At 40.7% G+C, this 18,882-nt stretch overlaps 2 protein-coding genes across 3 annotated transcripts in view; one reads left to right on the top strand and one right to left on the bottom strand.

Annotated features, from left to right (window-relative positions):
• LOC102179751 (multidrug resistance-associated protein 4-like) overlaps nt 1–18,882 on the top strand; it is a 607,813-nt gene that overhangs the window by 381,139 nt on the left and 207,792 nt on the right. The gene's annotated exons all lie outside the window — the stretch shown is intronic.
• Nucleotides 1–18,882, bottom strand: part of LOC108637248 (multidrug resistance-associated protein 4-like) — a 157,816-nt gene that overhangs the window by 41,975 nt on the left and 96,959 nt on the right. Inside the window, 3 exon segments of the mRNA XM_018056286.1 lie at nt 10,659–10,850; nt 11,909–12,009; nt 17,766–17,876. Of these exon segments, the coding sequence (XP_017911775.1) occupies nt 10,659–10,850; nt 11,909–12,009; nt 17,766–17,876 (404 nt within the window).

Here is an 18,882-nt window from a genome sequence, read left to right as displayed (position 1 = left end):
AATTCAGGCCTAAATTGAAGAAAGTAGGGAAAACCACTAGACCATTCAGATCAGTTCAGTTCAGTCACTCAGTCATGTCCGACTCTTTGTGACCCCATGAATCGCAGCACACCAGGCCTCCCTGTCCATCACCAACTCCCAGAGTTCACTCAGACTCACATCCATCAAGTCAGTGATGCCATCCAGCCATCTCACCCTCTGTCGTCCCCTTCTCCTCCTGCCCCCAATCCCTCCCAGTCAGAGTCTTTTCCAATGAATCAACTCTTCGCATGAGGTGGCCAAAGTACTGGAGTTTCAGCTATAGCATGATTCTTTCCAGAGAAATCCCAGGGCTGATCTCCTTCAGAATGTACTGGTTGGATATCCTTGCAGTCCAAAGGAGACCATTCAGGTATGACCTAAATCAAATTCCTTATGATTCTACAGTGGAAGTGAGAAATATATTTAAGGGACTAGATCTGATAGACAGAGTACCTGACAAACTATGAACAGAGGTTTGTTACACTGTACAGGAGATAGGGATCAAGACCAGCCCCATGGAAAAGAAATGAAAAAAGAAAAAACAAAATGGCTGTCTGGGGAGGCCTTACAAATAGCTATGAAAAGAAGAGAAGCAAAAAGCAAAGGAGAAAAGGAAAGATATAAGCATTTGAATGCAGAGTTCCAAAGAATCACAAGGATAGATAAGAAAGCTTTCCTCAGTGATCAATGCAAAGAAATAGAGGAAAACAACAGGATAGGAAAGACTAGAGATCGCTTTAAGAAAATTTAGAGATACCAAGAGAATATTTCATGCAAAGATGGGCTCAACAAAGGACAGAAATGGTATGGATCCAACAGAAGCAGAAGATATTAAGAAGCAGTGGCAAGAATACACAGAAGAACTGTACAAAAAAGATCTTCACAACCAAGATAATCATGATGGTGTGATCACTCACCTAGAGCCAGACATCCTGGAATGTGAAGTCAAGTGGGCCTTAGATGTATGGCAAAACCAATACAGTATTGTAAAGTAAAATAAAATAAAATAAAATCTGAAAAAAAAAAAAAAAGAAAGCATCGCTACAAACAAAGCTACTGAAAGTGATGGAATTCCAGTTGAGCTGTTTCAAATCCTAAAAGATGATGCTGTGAAAGTGCTGTACTCAATATGCCAGCAAATTTGGAAAACTCAGCAATGGCCACAGGACTGGAAAAGTTCAGTTTTCATTCCAATCCCAAAGAAAGGCAATGCCAAAGAATGCTCAAACTGCTGCACAATTGCACTCATCTCACACGCTAGTAAAGTAATGCTCAAAATTATCCAAGCCAGGCTTCAGCAACATGTGAACTGTGAACTTCCAGATGTTCAAGCTGGTTTTAGAAAAGGCAGAGGAACCACAGATCAAATTGCCAACGTCCGCTGGATCATGGAAAAAGCAAGAGAGTTCCAGAAAAACATCTATTTCTGCTTTATTGACTATGCCAATGTCTTTGACTGTGTGGATCACAATCAACTCTGGAAAATTCTGAAAGAGATGGGTATATCAGACCACCTGACCTGCCTCTTGAGAAACCTATATGCAGCTCAGGAAGCAACAGGTAGAACTGGACATGGAACAACAGACTGGTTCCAAATAGGAAAAGGAGTACGTCAAGGCTGTATATTGTTACCCTTCTTATTTAACTTATATGCAGAGTACGTAATGAAAAACACTGGACTGGAAGAAACACAAGCTGGAATCAAGATTGCCGGGAGAAATCTCAATAACCTCAGATATGCAGATGACACCACCCTTATGGCAGAAAGTGAAGAGGAACTCAAAAGCCTCTTGATGAAAGTGAAAGAGGAGAGTGAAAAATTTGGCTTAAAGCTCAACATTCAGAAAACAAAGATCATGGCATCCGGTCCCATCACTTCATGGGAAATAGATGGGGAAACAGTGGAAACAATGTCAGAGTTTATTTTTGGGGGCTCCAAAATCACTGCAGATGGTGATTGCAGCCATGAAATTAAAAGACGCTTACTTCTTGGAAGGAAAGTTATGACCACCTACATAGCATATTCAAAAGCAGAGACAATATTTTGTCAACTAAAGTCCGTCTAGTCAAGGCCATGATTTTTCCAGTGGTCATGTACAAATGTGAGAGTTGGACTGTGAAGTACACTGAGCACTGAAGAATTGATGGTTTTGACCTATGGTGCTGGAGAAGACTCTTGAGAGTCCCTTGGACTACAAGGAGATCCAACCAGTCCATCCTAAAGGAGATCAGTCCTGGGTATTCACTGGAAAGACTGAAGCTAAGGCTGAAACTCCAGTACTTTGGCCACCTCATGGGAAGAGTTGACTCATTGGAAAAGACTCTGATGCTGAGAGGGATTGGGGGCAGGAGGAGAAGGGGACGACAGAGAATGAGGTGGCTGGTTGGCATCACCGACTCGATGGACGTTAGTTTGAGTGAACTCCGGGAGTTGGTGATGGACTGGGAGGCCTGGCATGCTGCAGTTCATGGGGTCTCAATGAGTCAGACATGACTGAGCAACTGAACTGCACTGAACTGTTTCCATATAATACAAATGGGCCATTCTCTGCACACAGGCAGGTCATAGTGTGTACATATGTGACTCATGTGTTCTATGTACAGGCAGGCCTCAAAGATATTTTGGATTTGGTTCCAGACAACCTCAATAACGTGAATATCACAAAATAAAGCAAGTCATATGAATTTTTTGTTTCTCTGCTCAAACAGACTTATGTTTATTCTATATTGTAGTCTACTAAGTATACAATAGCAATATATACTGAAAAAGATGTACAAACCTTAATTTTTAATACTTTATTGCTAAAAGAATGCTAACCATCATTTGTGCCTTTAATGTCAAAAAAACACTGACCACAGATTCCAGAATAACAAATATAATGATAATGAAATGGTTTGAAATATTGCGAGAATTACCAAAATATGACACAGAGACATGAAGTTAGAAAATGCTGTAGGAAAAATGGTGCCAATGCACTTGCTTGATATAGCGTTGCCATAAATATACAATTTGTAAAAAAAAAAAAAAAAAAAAGCATTATCTGTGAAGCACAGTAAAAACAGGTATACCTGTTTTTCTGGGTGTTCTCATACACAAATCAACCCACATTAGGAAACAAGTGAGTACTCTATCTGTGAGGAAATATGGATGTTCCCATGCTATCAGCACTACTGAAACTGATCCAATTTGCAAACGGGAACATTTGTAGACTATGAGTAAATGGACCGAGATATATAGGGGCACCAAGCTGGTGGCTCAGATGGTAAAGCGTCTGCCTGCAATGCGGGAGACCTGGGTTCGATCCCTGGGTTGGGAAAATCTCCTGGAGAAGGAAAAGGCTACCCACTCCAGTACTCTTGCCTGGAAAATCCCATGGACAGAGGAACCTGGTAGGCTACAGTCCATGGGGTCGCAAAGAGTCGGACACGACTGAGCGACTGAGCAACTTCACTTTCACTTTCAAGGGCTCTTCATGACCACATGACTGTGAACTCCAAACTCCAGTGAGGAAAATTAAAAAAAAAAAAAGAGGGACTTCCCTGGCAGTCCAGTGGTTAATATTCTGCGCTTCCAGTATAGGGGCGTGAATTCAGTCCCTGGTCAGAGAACTAAGATCCCACATGCTGCATGGCCACAGACACCCCAAAAGAAAAAGGCAACTCAGAGAAAACCTGATTTTGGCTATTCCTAGAGTTCAGTCACCAAAACTATAGTCTGAATGGCCTTTCTGGGTAACCAAAGGGTTTTACCAATTGCCTATGGAGAGTGTCACCAGTATCAGTAAGCTTACATCCTTCAATCTAAAAACACTTGGAGGGCTTCCCTGGTGGCTCAGTGGTAAAGAATCCACCTGCCAGTGCAGGAGACATGGGTACAATCCCTAGTCCAGGAGAATCCCACATACCATAGAGCAACTAAGCTCATGCACCACAACTATTGAGCCTGTGCTCTACAATGCAGGAACCAAAAGTACTGGGCCCACATGCCACAACTACTGAAGCCCTATAGACTGTGCTCTGTAAGAGGAGAGTCCACCACAATGAGAAGCACAGGCACCACAACTAGGGTAGTCCCCGTTCACCACAACAAGAATAAAGCCCAAGCAGCAACAGAGACCCAACACAGCCAAAAATAAATAAATAAATAAAATTATAAAGACGCTTGGAGAAAATCTTATTTTATTTGCTTTGAAATGGCCCCTTTCTGTTTTTCCAACCAGGTTGGTCTCTGATATAGACACCAACTTGTTAGACACTTGCACCTGGATCTCTCTGCACACATCAAACTCAACATATTCAATACCCAATGCCCCACACAAAGCAACCCCTTCCCCCGTCTTCCCCACTTCACTCTACTTCTTTCCCAGGCTCGGGGCTGAACTGTCCACCTTCCCTGAGTCCAGTATGGGGGTAAGCCCTGAAGTCTCTACTCATGCAGTGTTTCATGACTCAGTTCCTCATTTTAAGAGCCACAGTCAGCACTGGTGTACCAGGTTGCATTACCTTCTAAAACACAAATTAAAACAAACTTTATTTTATGATATATTTTATGATTTATAAAAAATGATTTTTTATGATTATGATCCTTAATCATAATCAGTGCAAATGAATTTGAAAAATAAATAAATACTAGCTATCATCAGCACGCTGAAAAAACCACTTTCAAGATGATGTTTTTACTTTCTAGACTTTTGTATGTGTTCTTAAAGACACAAGTCCACATATATAAACAAAATGGGATTAATATGAACATACTGTTATGTGTTTTCATTTAGTATTTCATAAGAATATTTATTTAAACAGCTACAAAATACTACAATATATGTGATCATTTAACAACTCCCCCTATTGCTGGATACTTAGGAAGTTTCCAATAATTTGCTATTATAAAAATTCTGTTAAATATCCTTGAAGCTAAGTCTTTTTTTTTTTTTTTGTAAATACCCTCAATCGTTTCCTTCAGATAAATTCTCAGATGCGGAGCTGCTGAGAATCAAGTATGAACATTTTCAGAGGAAGCTGTTAGGCTGTTACTCATTCTCTGGAAATATGATACCATTTTCTACTCCCACTTGTTTCCCTGAACATTCACAAAGTCGAGTGTTATATCTTTCTCTTAATTGACATCAGTTTGTTCCCCAAAAGTGCAATCACTCTCCCAGGATATTTTGTTGGAAGCATAACAGCTCCGGGCTCCCTGCCTCCTGCATCTGCCCACTCTGGTCCACGTGCTCTCATTTCTCAGATTAAACTCCCAAAGGCCGGCTCTGTGCCCATCACTCCACCCCAGGACGTCTCTTCTACAAAACTGTTCCCACCAACCTCTCCATCCTTCATGTCCACAAGTCAGCTTCCTCGGGGTGACTCGGGAGTTGTCAGGGTTGAACATGAAAATGTCTGCTGCACACCTGGTAGATGATTTTCCTGAATTCTCTGCAGGCACTTAGTTCTTCTTCATTCACTGGATCAGGGCATCATACTTTTGCTTATGTTGACCCCACCTCCTAAAGAACTTTCACATGCATTTGTGTTGAATGAATCTCCACCAGCTGGAACCCTAACCACACATCACTAAGTCTGTCTCACATGCCTAAATCCTTGGAAATGCTCTCCCTGTCCCCTCATGTGGGCTTGTCCCAACCCTAAGTGATACTATGTCATTTTTGTAAAAACTTCTATAAAAATCATGACCACTTTCTAGCTTACAAGGCTAATATAGCCATTTTCTTGTTTCTTCAGATGAACTGTACATCTTGACAGCAGAATCTGTATGGGATTTGACTGTCTTATTTGTATTACCTGCGGCGTCCTGAGACAAAGAAGCTTTCATTGGGAGCTGAGCTTTTTAACTCAGGCCAGAGAAATTTATGGAAAATCTATTACCATATTATTTAGGTATATGATAAGCTAGACAAAGACAGACACAGCAGATGGATCCTAAGGCCATAAATACAACTTCAAATGGCCAACACATCTTTTCTTATGGGATATACAACCTTTGCAGTGTACGTGGTTATGGTCGTCTTACACCCGATGAAAATGATGACCATCTTTATCCAAGCAATCACTCTAATCCCCAGGCTGGGGGCTTTACATGTCTTATCTTGTTTAAGTTGTACAACAACCAACTCTACAGGTTACATCCTATAACTTCCATTTTGCAAAAGAAAAGATTGAGGCTTAGTGAGATTAATTAGTCTGCCTGAAATATCAGAGCCCATAAGTCACAGGATGGGACTCAAATCCACACCCTCGGGCTCTTCTCCATCTGCTGATGGCCTCCTTATCACCTGGATGGCCTGGCACATTATCACTTCCCTCTGTGCAGCCAGAACAGAGAAAGTGGGGAAGAGTGTAGCTGTAGTTAAAGGCACAGGCCTAACATAGAGATCCTATGACCAGAGAGTTAGAGCATGATGTGAATACAGGCATGTACCTGGTGAGTGGGAGCAAGAGTGTGCCTGAGGGCAGGTGCGCCGGCTGTCAGCAGGAAGAACCGGCACCCACCGCTGGGCTGAGAGACAAACCTGCAGCTAAGTGGGGCACATAGTGCCTGGGGAACAGACTAAATAGACCTTGTGCCCTGCTTGAGGAGCAAGATTCATATTTCATCCTGTCAGTTAGTAAAAGAGAAACACGTACGCTCAGCAATCTCTAAATGCCTCACTCAGCTATCTCTGACTCCAGTTCCAGGCAGGGCTGAGCCTGTGGGAAATTTCTCTGTCTCTGGAGGAGGCCGGTGTGAGGAAGGTGGGACACAGGATATAAACTGCTTGTGACAAAGACAGACTCTACTGAAAAGATGCAAAGAAATGCAGTGGAATCTCACAGAATTAGATTATACTGTAAAGGCCCGATTTATAGAATATAAAAGTAAGTAAATCTATATGGTAAGTGGCACAGAACTTTCTAGGGTCTCATGCTGAGTCACAATAGGGATTTAGGTGATTCATGAGCTCAGTTTCAAACTGTCAAAGGACATTTCTTGGAAATCACAGCTCATCAGTCATCAAAAACTGCCTATGGGAGAGAAAGGACTTTACTAGGAGGTCCTGTTTAAATGCCATGCTGAGAAAGTGATAAGGATGGGCTTGAGACTCTGCATTTCTAAAAAGCTCCAGGGGGTGCAGGTGCTGCTAGCCCTGGCACCACAGTCTGAGTCACAAGGAATTAAGAAGTCGGTAGGGCAAAGGGAACAAGCTCAGAGTGAGGGAGGGGTTTCTAAGAAAACATTATGTAAAAAAAGAGAAAATATAGGAAACTAATATTTTTGCATGTTATACGAAATTCTAGTAAGCATCTATAAAAATGTATTATTCAAGTAATAGCTGTGAGCAAAAACAAAATTAATCTACCTCAAGAGCTGGAAAATGCTTTAATATAGCCCAGGACTCTCTAAAATGATCAATCAACCATGAAATCATCTACATAAAAAATGCAGCCCATGTTCAGAAAACCAGGAAGCCTAAGATGCTATTTACCTCATTTTTTTTTTTTTTTTGGCTGAGCTGGGTCATGATTGCTTCATGCAGGCTGTCCCTAGTTGTGATGAGTGTGGGCTACTCCTTGTTGCAGTGCATGGGCTTCTCACTGAGGTGGCTTCTTTTGTGCTGACACAAGCTTTAGTAGTTGTGCCATGTAGGCTCAGTAGTTGTGCCGCATGGACTTACTTGCTCTGCGGCATGTGGAGTCTTCTCAGACTAGGGATTGAACTAGTGCCCCCTGCACTGGCAGGTGAATTCTTCTCCACTGCAAGACCAGGGAAATCTTGGCTCTTTATTTTCACTTGCCATTTCTTTTGTGAATTAAAATCCTTCATAGTACCTACTATACTCTCCTATTGACTGTAACTTCCAGGAATCGGGACAGAAGAAGAAATGAGGGGAAGAGAATAAAGCCCCCTTCTGCTGGGCTGGCTCACTCCCATGTCCCCTCCCCCACCCACAATTGCCTCTCTCAATCAAATCCAACACCAAAGGGAGTTGTCCTGGAGTGACAGGGGCAGGGACAGGTGAGCAGGAGAGGAAACCTGTGATGTACACAGGTGGAGTGAACTGGCTTCATGAAGGGTTTCATAACCCAACACAAAAATGAAGCTAATGGCGATACTGTGTCAAGCTGCTGCAGTCATTAATTCAGTCTCCAAATTTAATTTGCCCTCAAACATTTAGAATCTCAATAGCCTATGATTTGTAGGCTTTAAGAAGGAAGAATAAGAATCTGTTATGTTCCTAAGTTGTACTACAGAGTTTCTTAGAGAATTCATATTCTATACCTTTGGGGAAATTTTAAGACAAGTGCAAGTTAACAGAATTACATTTACAATGGAAAATCTGACAGACACATTGTCTGACAGTAAACAAACATTGCCTTCAGTGCTCTAGGGGACAGGATTATATCAAGGGCTGTGGTTAATGTTTTCCTGACACAGCAGTTCACCTTCTTCCTGACCTAAAATGGAACTGAAAATAATGAGGACCAGCTTTTGCCCTGTGACTAACTGAAGCTGCTCTCTGGGTAGCATTTGAAAATTTGAAAATTAAGTTGAATATTTATTTTTTCATTTTCATGTTACAAGAGCATCATTCATTAAATTACAGCTACAGTCCACTAGATGGGTCTGTGGTGGTGAGAGTTTTAAAGAGCAGTTCTTTCTGTTATTCAGAGTTGTCTTGTGTATGTGTGTGTGTTGGTTACTGGCTGCTTATACCTGTGTGCTACCCACCCTCGAAACCAGCAGTCCCTAAGCACCCTCTCTCTGCCCTGCAGAATGCCACTTTCTGGGGAACAAAGATGAAAACGAGATGCTATCTGATTTTAAAAAACCTCAAGGTACTTACTGTGAAATACAGCATGCTATATGTGCTAGCTTTTATGTTTAATTATAGTAAAATTCACATAGCATAAAATTTAACCACATAATCATTTTTAAGTGGACAGTTTGGTGTTCAGTATATTCACATTGTTGTGCAAGCAAGCTCAAGAAAGTTTTTTGCCTGTTAAAACTGAAATTCTATATCCATTAAACAAACTCCCCATTTCCCATCCCCCAGTTCCTGGAGACCACCATCCTACTTCCTGTCTTCCTGAATTTGACTACTCCAGGAATCTCACATAAGTGGAATCAGAGTATTCACTCCCTTTGCATCTGGCTTACATCATTTGGCAAGATATCATGAAGGTTTATCCATAAATCAGAATTTTCTTCCTTTCTAAAATTGAATTAATATTTCATTGTAAGGATTTAGTTCCTTCCAACTTTTGGCTACTGTGAAAACAGGTGTACCATAGTTTCTATCTTAAAATACAAGACACTAGGGAAGAATTGAGGGTCTCAAAGATGCTTTAGATCAGCTCAGAAAATGAGGAGATGTTCACCAGCCAGATGATGGAGGGAACAGGTCTCTGAGGTGGAGGGGCAGCGTGCACACTGAAAACTGGAGGGTGTGGTGCTTTGGGAGAACCTACACACAGCCTGATTTCAGGGATGGGCGTAAGTCAGGAGACATACTGGCTTCAGAGGGAGGTGGAGAAGGCTTCCTACCAACTTGTCCATTCTGGTTTAGTCTCTTCTTCAAGTTTCTGTCCTGGGCCCAGCTAAGAGTCTCAGGCTGAATGTGAGGGGAATATCACCAGCAGATATGGACACTGGCAGGAACAGGTCAAAAGCCTCTCTGCCATCTCCATGTGGATCGTCCCTGCTCCCTCCAACTTGCTTTTGACTTTGAGCAAGTCTCAAGGCCCTGCCTCCACCTGAGGCCCTGGTTCCTCACCGCTGATTGGGTCATGATTTAGGCTCTTCTCTAGTGACTACAAGCTCACCCAACAGGCCCCACTGGAGTGGACTTAGGGCTGTGGTCTGGTTCCAGCAGCAGCTCACCCAGGCCAGTAAGGATCAATTATGTGCTAAAGAAAGAAGCAGTCTGTGAGTGGGAGGGCAGTGTCATGGCAGCTCAGTGTAGGCGAGTAGAGGACAAGTCCACGGCAAAAACCTCAGGGACAGAGGAGAAGGCTGCAACCAGAGGGCAACGTAGGAGAGAAAGAAGATTTCAGAAACACAAAGAAGAAAAGATGGGGGAAATTCCTGGTGGTCCAGTGGCTAAGAACCTGTGCTCCCAATGCAGGGGCCTGGGTTCCATTCCTGATCAGGGAACTATTAATAGATCTCACATGCTGCAACTAAGAGTTAGAATGCCACAATGAAGATCAAAGATCCTGTATGCTACAACTAAGACCAGCACAGCCAAGTAAATAAATAAATATATATTAGAAAAATAAAAGATGGAAAGGAATGATATATTAGAGAGTTAGGAACAGGGAGCCAGGGCAGACTCCATAGACTTTGTTATGAATAATTAAGTTACTGACTGACATATAGTGTCCTGGGTCAGGTTAAGATCGAGCCCTGGAGCCCAGGACCCATCAACCACCAGGAAGGAGCTGGTGACACAGGGAAAAAAATGCTGGTATCCCCATTCCATGGTCAGTTTCCAAGACAGATTCAGGGACAGTGTCACCGATCTAATCTGCAACCATTAGGAACAAAGAGTCTCCCTGTACACAGACAAGGAAGCCAAGAGCAGAAGTGGTGCTAAATCTTTAGCTGGATTTTAAAGAGGCAAATGGCTTAAACTAACCTTTTGTCTCGGGTCAATGGACATTCCCACGTTCTTCAATACCAGAGGCCCATCCAAGCTGTACCTGAAGTTCATACTATTAAAGTTAATCTCTCCTCCATGGGGCCAGGATGGCGGTGGACGATACTCAAGTTCCCAGGGTGCTTCTTTCTCAAGGTCTGTATATTCAATCCCCCTTTCTACTGAAATCATCTGAAACACATATGACAGCACATGAGTTAGTGTCAGAGGGTCTTATTTATAGATGATCAGAGACTAAGTAAAACCTTCTGCTTTTCTATGGTTCAGAACATCCCAGGCTCAGAATCCATAAAGGACAGAAGTAGGAATCTGATGAGGTCTCAAATGATTTGCAAACTTGTTTATCATCTTCAACACTTTTACTTACTACTATTCCCTTCAACTTTATATCAAAACTAAAAGCATTAGAGAAATGAATGGTAAAATTTTATTGATCCACCTTTCACATCTGAAGAAAACACAAGAGAATTTTTTCAAAGAAAAGAATACTTATGGACACCAGTATGCGTGGCTACAGAAGAGTCACATGTTACAGATGAGCAGAATTGGCCGGTCATCAAGACTCGTTTAAATAATTAGTCCCTGTCTACTCTGTTAGAAGACTGACATGCAAAGACTTTGTTTTTCTCCCTTTAGGAGAAGATACAAATATTTAAACTGCATAATTTACATACTAAGGACTCCTAAACAACCATAACTCCACACCTTTGAGAGCACACTCTGAGAGGGAGCCTATCCTACCAGGAAGAAGGGCTGCCAGGAAATTCAGGTGTTCAACACATACAAGAATAAATGCTAAAATGCAGGGAGGGGTGGAGGAACATATTAATTAAATAAACCTCAAAATACTAGATTCTTTTCTTTTACCAAAAATGATGAATTACCCATGAAGAAATAAAGGTAAACAAGCAGCAAAGTTAATAAACAATTATCCTATATTCTCTCCAGAATTTCAGGACCTTTCTCCTATGAGACATTTATTGTATTTGAAGTCAGTCTGTGATTCTGTGATGAATACAAAACTTTCTGAAATGGTATACATAAGTCTGAGAAAAGATGTATATATTTTATTTTACATTAACTTTAAGCAGATGGAGGAGAATGTTAAAAAAAACTTTGTTAACTATGATACAAAAATAATAGTTTTACTATTTTACATAAGAATTGCTTTTATGCCATTTAACAGCAAGGAGACTTGAAAAGGCTAAGAACAGAAATATAAACATCACCATGTTCTCAACTTCAGCACTTTGCCTGACGCACCACTGGAACATCCCCGTGAGTGTGAATGTGAGAGACAGGACCAGGCCAACCTGCCCAGGAGTCAAAGCTAAATGAGGAAGAAGAAGAATAAGGTCAGTCTACTTCTTGATCCCGTACACAGGTCCTTCTGTCAGTTTACAAAGAAGACTCCTTTATTTTTATGATTTTTATTGCAGTATAGTTGATTTACAAAGTTGTGTTAGTTTCAGGTGTAAAGTGAATTAGCCATATATATACATATAATCTATTCTTTTTAGTTATTTTCCCTTATATATAATTACAGAGTATTAATTAGAGTTCCCTGTGCTATACTGTAGGTCCTTTTTAGGTATCTATTTTATATAGTAGTCAGAGGACTCCTTTATAATATTTGAATCATTTACATGTAATGATAGTATTATTCATAATATTACTTCTGTTGATTGAGACCATAAAACAGTTTAAAAAGAAAAACCCATTATGAGGGACTTCCCAGGTGGTCCAATAGCTGAGACTCCACACTTCCAATGCAGGGGGCCTGGGTTCAATCCCTGGTCAGGAAACTGGATTCCACATTCCACAACTAAGACTTCACAAGCTGCAACTAAAGTCCTGTCTGTCTCACCTGAGACTGAAGATCCTCTGTGCCCCAACTAAGACCCAGGACAGCCAAATGAATAAATAATTTTTTTAAATATTATGAATTTAGAAATAATTAACAAAGTTGTTGCTGCTGCTCACTCACTAAGTCATGTCTGACTCTTTGCGACACCATGGACTGCAGCACCAGGCTTCCCTGGCCTTCATTACCTTCCGGAGTTTGTTGAAACTCATGTCCATCGAGCTGGTGATGCTATCTAACCATCTCATCCTCTGCTGCCCTCTTCTCCTTTCACCTTCAATCTTTCCCAGCATCAGGATCTTTTCCAATGAGTCAGCATTTTGCATCAGGTGGCCAAAATATCAGAGCTTCAGCTTCAGCATCAGTCTTTCCAATGAATATTCAGGGTTGATTTCCTTTAGGATTAACTGTTTTGATCTCCTTACAGTCCAAAGGACTCTGAAGAGTCTCCTCTAGCATCACAATTCAAAAGCATCAATTCTTCAGCCCTCAGCCTTCTTAAGGGCTTCCACTGTGGCTCAGCGGGTAAAGAATCTGCCTGCAATGCAGGAGACCTGGGTTTGATCCCTGGGTTGGGAAGATCCCCTGGAGAAGAGAATGCTGCCCACTCCAGTATTCTGGTCTGAAGAATTCCATGGACTGTATAGTTCATGGGGTCACCAAGAGTCAGACATAATTGAGCAACTTTCACTTCACAGCCTTCCTAATTGCCCAACTCTTATGTCCTTACATGACTACTGGAAAAAACATAGCTTTGACTATATAGACTTCTGTTGGCAACATGATGTATCTGCTTTTTAACATTCTGTCTAGGTTTGTCATAGCTTTCCTTCCAAGAAGCAAATATCTTTTAATTTTGTAGCTGTAGTCACTGTTCAAAGTGATTTTGGAAACTAAGAAAATAAAATCTGTCACTGCTTCCACTTTTTCCCATATATATGCCATGAAGTAATGGAATAGGATGCCATGATCATTGTATTTTGAATGTTGAATTTCAAGCCAGCTTTTTCACTCTCCTCTTTCATCCTCATCAAGACATTCTTTAGTTCCTCTTCACTTTCTGCCATTGAATTGATATCATCTGCATATCTGAGGCTGTTGATATTTCTCCTGGCAATCTTGATTCTAGCTTGTGAGTCATTCAGTCTGGCATTTTGCATGACGTATTCTGCATATACGTTAAATAAACAGTGACAATATACAGCCTTTTCATACTCCTTTCCCAATATTGAACCAGTCTACTGTTCCATGCTCAGTTCTAACTGCTTCTTCTTGACCTGCATACAGGTTTCTCAGGAGACAGGTAAGGTGGTCTGGCATTCCTGTCTCTTACAGAATTTTCCACAGATATTTTTGATCTACGCAGTCAAAGCCTTTCACATAGTCAATGAAGCAGATACTCTTCTGGAATTCCCTTGCTTTCTCTATGATCGTATGAATGTTGGCAATTTGATCTCCATTTCCTCTGCCTTTTCTAAACCCAGTTTGCACATCTGGAAGTTCCCAGTTCACGTACTATTGAAGGATTTTGAGCACAACATTCAGTTCAGTTCAGTTCAGTCACTCAGTTGTGTCTGACTCTTTGCAACCCCATGAATCGTAGCACACCAGGCCTCCCTGTCCATCACCAACTCCCGGAGCATGCAAAATGAGGGCAACTGTATGGTAGTTTGAACATTCCTTGGCATTGCCCTTCTTTGGGATTGGAATGAAAACTGACGTTTTCCAGTCCTATGGCCACTGCTAGTTTTCCAAATTTGCTGGCATATTGAGTACAGCACTTCAACAGCATCTCCTTTTAGGATTTGAAATAGCTCAACTGGAATTCCATTACCTTCACTAGCTTTGTTCATAGTAATACTCTGAAGTTAAAAGCCGCTTGACTTCACACTCCAGGATGTCTGACTCTAGTTGAATGACCACACCATTGTGGTTATCCAGGTCATTAAGATCTTTTTTGTACAGTTCTTCTGTGTATTCTTGTCACCTGTTCCTAATCTCTTCTGCTTCTCTTATCATTTCTGTCCTTTATCATATTAATCCCACCTAGATTGAGATACACTTAACAGTATTATATAGGTGAAGATCATGTCATTATTCAGATTTTTGTCCCCATGGCTTCAATTATCATTATGTAATTTCACTTTCTACATCCAATGTAGCTGCAATTGAAACCACAAAAACAAGGCAATGGGTTCTAAGAGATAGTGCTTTTAAATCTAAAATATGACTCTCACTGTTCCATTATTAATGACTATGATTCAGTGTTATTACTATGGAGTAGTTAAGGACAGTGAATTCATGCCACATTCCAACAGCTGCTCATCTGGTACCCACACAGTAGTGAGGATACTGTTTTTGCAACAGAGAATCTTTCTCACCCCAGTACATCAGACCACTACAACCAAGAGATCCAAGTAGACTTAAAGCTAAAACCCCAAACCTAAGCTGTACAAAAAGCTTAATAGTAAACTTGATTCTATCCTCCCAACTACAGGACACTACCTGGAATGTTCAGAAGATCAGTTTGCTACAGCTGTATAGACCTTCAAAACATTCAAGAAAAATAAAAAGATAAAAGATCTCAACAAAGACCTACTGCAAATAAATAAACTACTCAAAGCAATCTACAGATTCAATGCAATCCCTATTAAATCACCAATGGCATTTTCCACAGAATTAGAACAAAATATTTCACATTTTGAATGGAAACATAAAATATCATGAATAGCCAATGCAGCTTTGAAACAAACAAAGAAGAAAAATGAAGCTGAGAGGCATCAGGCTCCCTGTCTTTAACTATACTACACAGCTACAGTAATTGAAACAGTATGCTACTAGCACCAAAACCAGAAATATAGATCAATGGAACCAGATAGAAAGTCCAGAGATAAACCTATGCACCTATGGTCACCTATGGCAAAGGAAGCAAGAATATACAGTGGAGAAAAGACAGTCTCTTCAATAAGTGTTGCTGGGAATACTGGACTGCTACTTATAAAAGAATAAAATTAGAACACTCACTAACACCATACACAAAAATAAGTTCAAAATAGATTACAGACATAAATATAAGAACAGACACTACAAAATTCTTATATCAAAACATAGAGAGAACTCTCTCTGACATAAACTACAGTAAGCTCTTTATTGACCCACCACTTAGGGCAATGAAAATAAAACATAAAAATTTGGGACCTAATAAAGCTTAAATGCTTTTTAACTGTGGTGTTGGAGAAGACTCTTGAGAGTCTCTTGGACTGCAAGGAGATCCAACCAGTCCATCCTAAAGGAAATCAGTCCTGGGTGTTTATTGGAAGGACTGATGTTGAAGCTGAAACTCCAATAGTTTGGCCACCTGATATAATGAGCTGACTCATTTGAAAAGACCCTGATGTTGGGAAAGATTGAAGGCAGGAGAAGGGGACGACAGAGCATGAGGTGGTTGGATGGCACCACCAAGTCAATGGCCATGAGTTTGGGTAAACTCTGGGAGTTGGTGATGGACAGGGAGACCTGGTGTGCTGCAGTTCATGGGGTCGCAAAGAGTTGGACACAACTGAACAACTGAACTGAAACCTTAAAAGCTTTTGTATGGCAAGGAAAACCATAAAAATACCAAAAAGACAATCTGAAGAATGGGGGAAAATATTTTCAAATGAAGTGACTGACAAGGGATTAAACTCCAAAAGAATACAGTTTATGCAGTTCAATATGAAAAATAAATAAATAACCCAATCCAAAAAATGGGCAGAAGATTAAAACAGACAATCTCCAAAGACAAACAGATGGCCAAAAAGCACATGAAAGATGATCAAATCTCTAATTATTAGAGAAATGTGTATCAAAACTACAGTGAGGTTTCACCTCCCACCAGTCAGTATGACAATCATCAAAAAGTCTACAAACAATATATAATGGATAGAGTGTGGAGAAAAGGGCACCCCCCAACACTGTTGGTGGGAAGGTAAACTGGTACAGACACCATGGAGAACAATGTGGAGGTCCTTTAGAAACGTAAAAATAGAGCTACCGTATGATCCAGCAATCCCACTCCTGGGTATATTTCCAGAGAAAACCATAATTCCAAAAGATACATGCACCCTAACATTCACTGTAGCGCTATTCACAATAGCCACGACACGGAAGAAACCTCAATGTCTATAAACAAGCAACAGTATGGAAGTGTGGTATCATACATACAATGGGCTACTATCCAGCCATAAAAAGGACAAAATAATGCCATTTGCGGCAACATGGCTGGACCTAGAGATTTGAGTACTGAGTGAAGTCATACAGAGAAAGATAGAGTATGATGTCACTTATATATGGAATCTATCAAAAGGCTGCAAATGAACTTATCTACAAAACAGAAGTAGAGTTACAGATGTAGAAAATAAACTTATGGTTACCATGGGATAAGGGAGGGGTGGGATAAATCGGAAGACTGGGATGGGATTGACACATGCATACTACTATATGTAAAATATTAAAATAGATAACTAACAAGAAATTACTGTAAAGTACAGGGAACTCTTTAATGACATATATGGGAAAAGAATATTAAAAAGAGTGGCTATATTTTATGTACAGCAGATTCACTTTGCTGTGCATCTGAAGCCAAGACAACAGTGTAAATCAACTATACCCCAATAAAACTTAAAAATGAAAGAATGGACCAAACGAGCCAAAGCAGGAGCCCAAGGCACCACAGGTCTGCTGGAGCAAGCACGTTCATACCTGGTCTTTGCTCCTAAAGATTCCAAAAGCCAAAGACAGTCATTCTTTTCTAAAGGATAATGTATGTGAAGTACCTATTAAAAAGCAAATTACTAAAAAAATGATAAATGCACCCCAATGTTTATGGTGTACAGAAAAAGAATCTTTTAAAAAGTGGATATATATATATAATAGATTCACTTCGTTATACATCTGAAGCTAACACATTGCAAATCAACCACATGCCAATCAAATTTTTTTTAAAAAGGGGTCTCAACAAGGACTTATTGTAAATAAATAAATAAATGGGGAAAAAGATAAAAGTTCGCATCATGACACAGATGACTTCACATGGACCAAACTGAGGAGTCATACGCAGCAAACACTTTAATACAATTCATTAGAACCAAAGAGCACATATTAGACAAGATGGCAAGAGTTTAATAACTACAAACAAAGCTGTAAACTGTAAATATACCACAAATATCCACATTTGTACTTACTTTCTACCAGAATCAGGGCCCCAAAGGCAACAGCAGTGACAAAGATGGCACAGATGACATCCAGATACACAGCAAGCCATCGGGATGTCGTCAAAAGCAGGAACCAAGCCTCTGGATTTGTGAGTCGTTAAACATAGTACATAAACAGAAAAACCATGTTAGCTGCTTCTCATGAGGGAGAGCATTTTCTCTGTTGAGCTACAGAAGATTTTACACAAGGCAGAACAGCAAAGTTACACACCCAAGAATTCTGGAGTTTCCAGAAAACTAGGTTCCAACACAAGACAACATATGGGACACAGAGGATCAGTCCAGGAAGCAAGGATTGAGAACTTGATTCCACAGGTTATTGACAGATGATCATAAGAGAGGAGGCAGTAAATCGTCTCATTGGTGTGTTCCCTGCAGTGCTGGGCCTCAGCGTGAAGATCATCCTCTCACAGGGTCGACTGCTCCCAGCTCTCTGACAACAGACAGCACAGCTCACACTGATTCCAGCACCTTCTACCCTCACTACAATGCACTGCAGTGTTTATTCTTAAGGGCCAGTGTCTACATGACCATCAGCTAATAAGATCTGCATGTGATTTTCAAAATGCCATTTTATCTTCAAAATAAAATAATGATTGGAAAGTTTGACCAGGATTTCACAGACTTAGAGGAAATTCTGAATTTTCTACCTAGGAAAAACAACTTCACCGATACAAAGTATAATCAAGTGGGTTGCAAATCAGGAAATTATTTTTGTCAATCATGTCTGCTACCCTCCATGCTCTGAAAAGAGTTGGCAAACCACAGTCTGGAGGCCAAGAACAGGGACCACCTGGTTCTGAAAAGAAAGCTTTGTTGGAACACAGCCACTGGCCGATGAATTATCTTTGCCTGACTTTCTGCTACGACAACAAAGGTGAGTAGCTGCAACAAAGACAGCACACAAAGCCTACAATATTTCCTATCTGGATCTTTGCAAAAAAGAAAAGTTTTCTGACTCCTGACCTAAAGAAACAGAAGTCCATATGGCACCGTGATGGAAGGACTATGCAAGCCAGTCAGGGGAGAAAAGCAGGGCTGTGAGCGGGGAAGAGGGGAACACAAAGAGGATGCTGAGAGGAAGGGG

This window comes from Capra hircus, chromosome 12, assembly GCF_001704415.2.
Source record: "Capra hircus breed San Clemente chromosome 12, ASM170441v1, whole genome shotgun sequence".
In the NCBI taxonomy this organism is placed as follows: domain Eukaryota; kingdom Metazoa; phylum Chordata; class Mammalia; order Artiodactyla; family Bovidae; genus Capra; species Capra hircus.
Note: the sequence above shows the minus strand (reverse complement) of the source record. Positions and strands in the feature narration are given on the sequence as shown.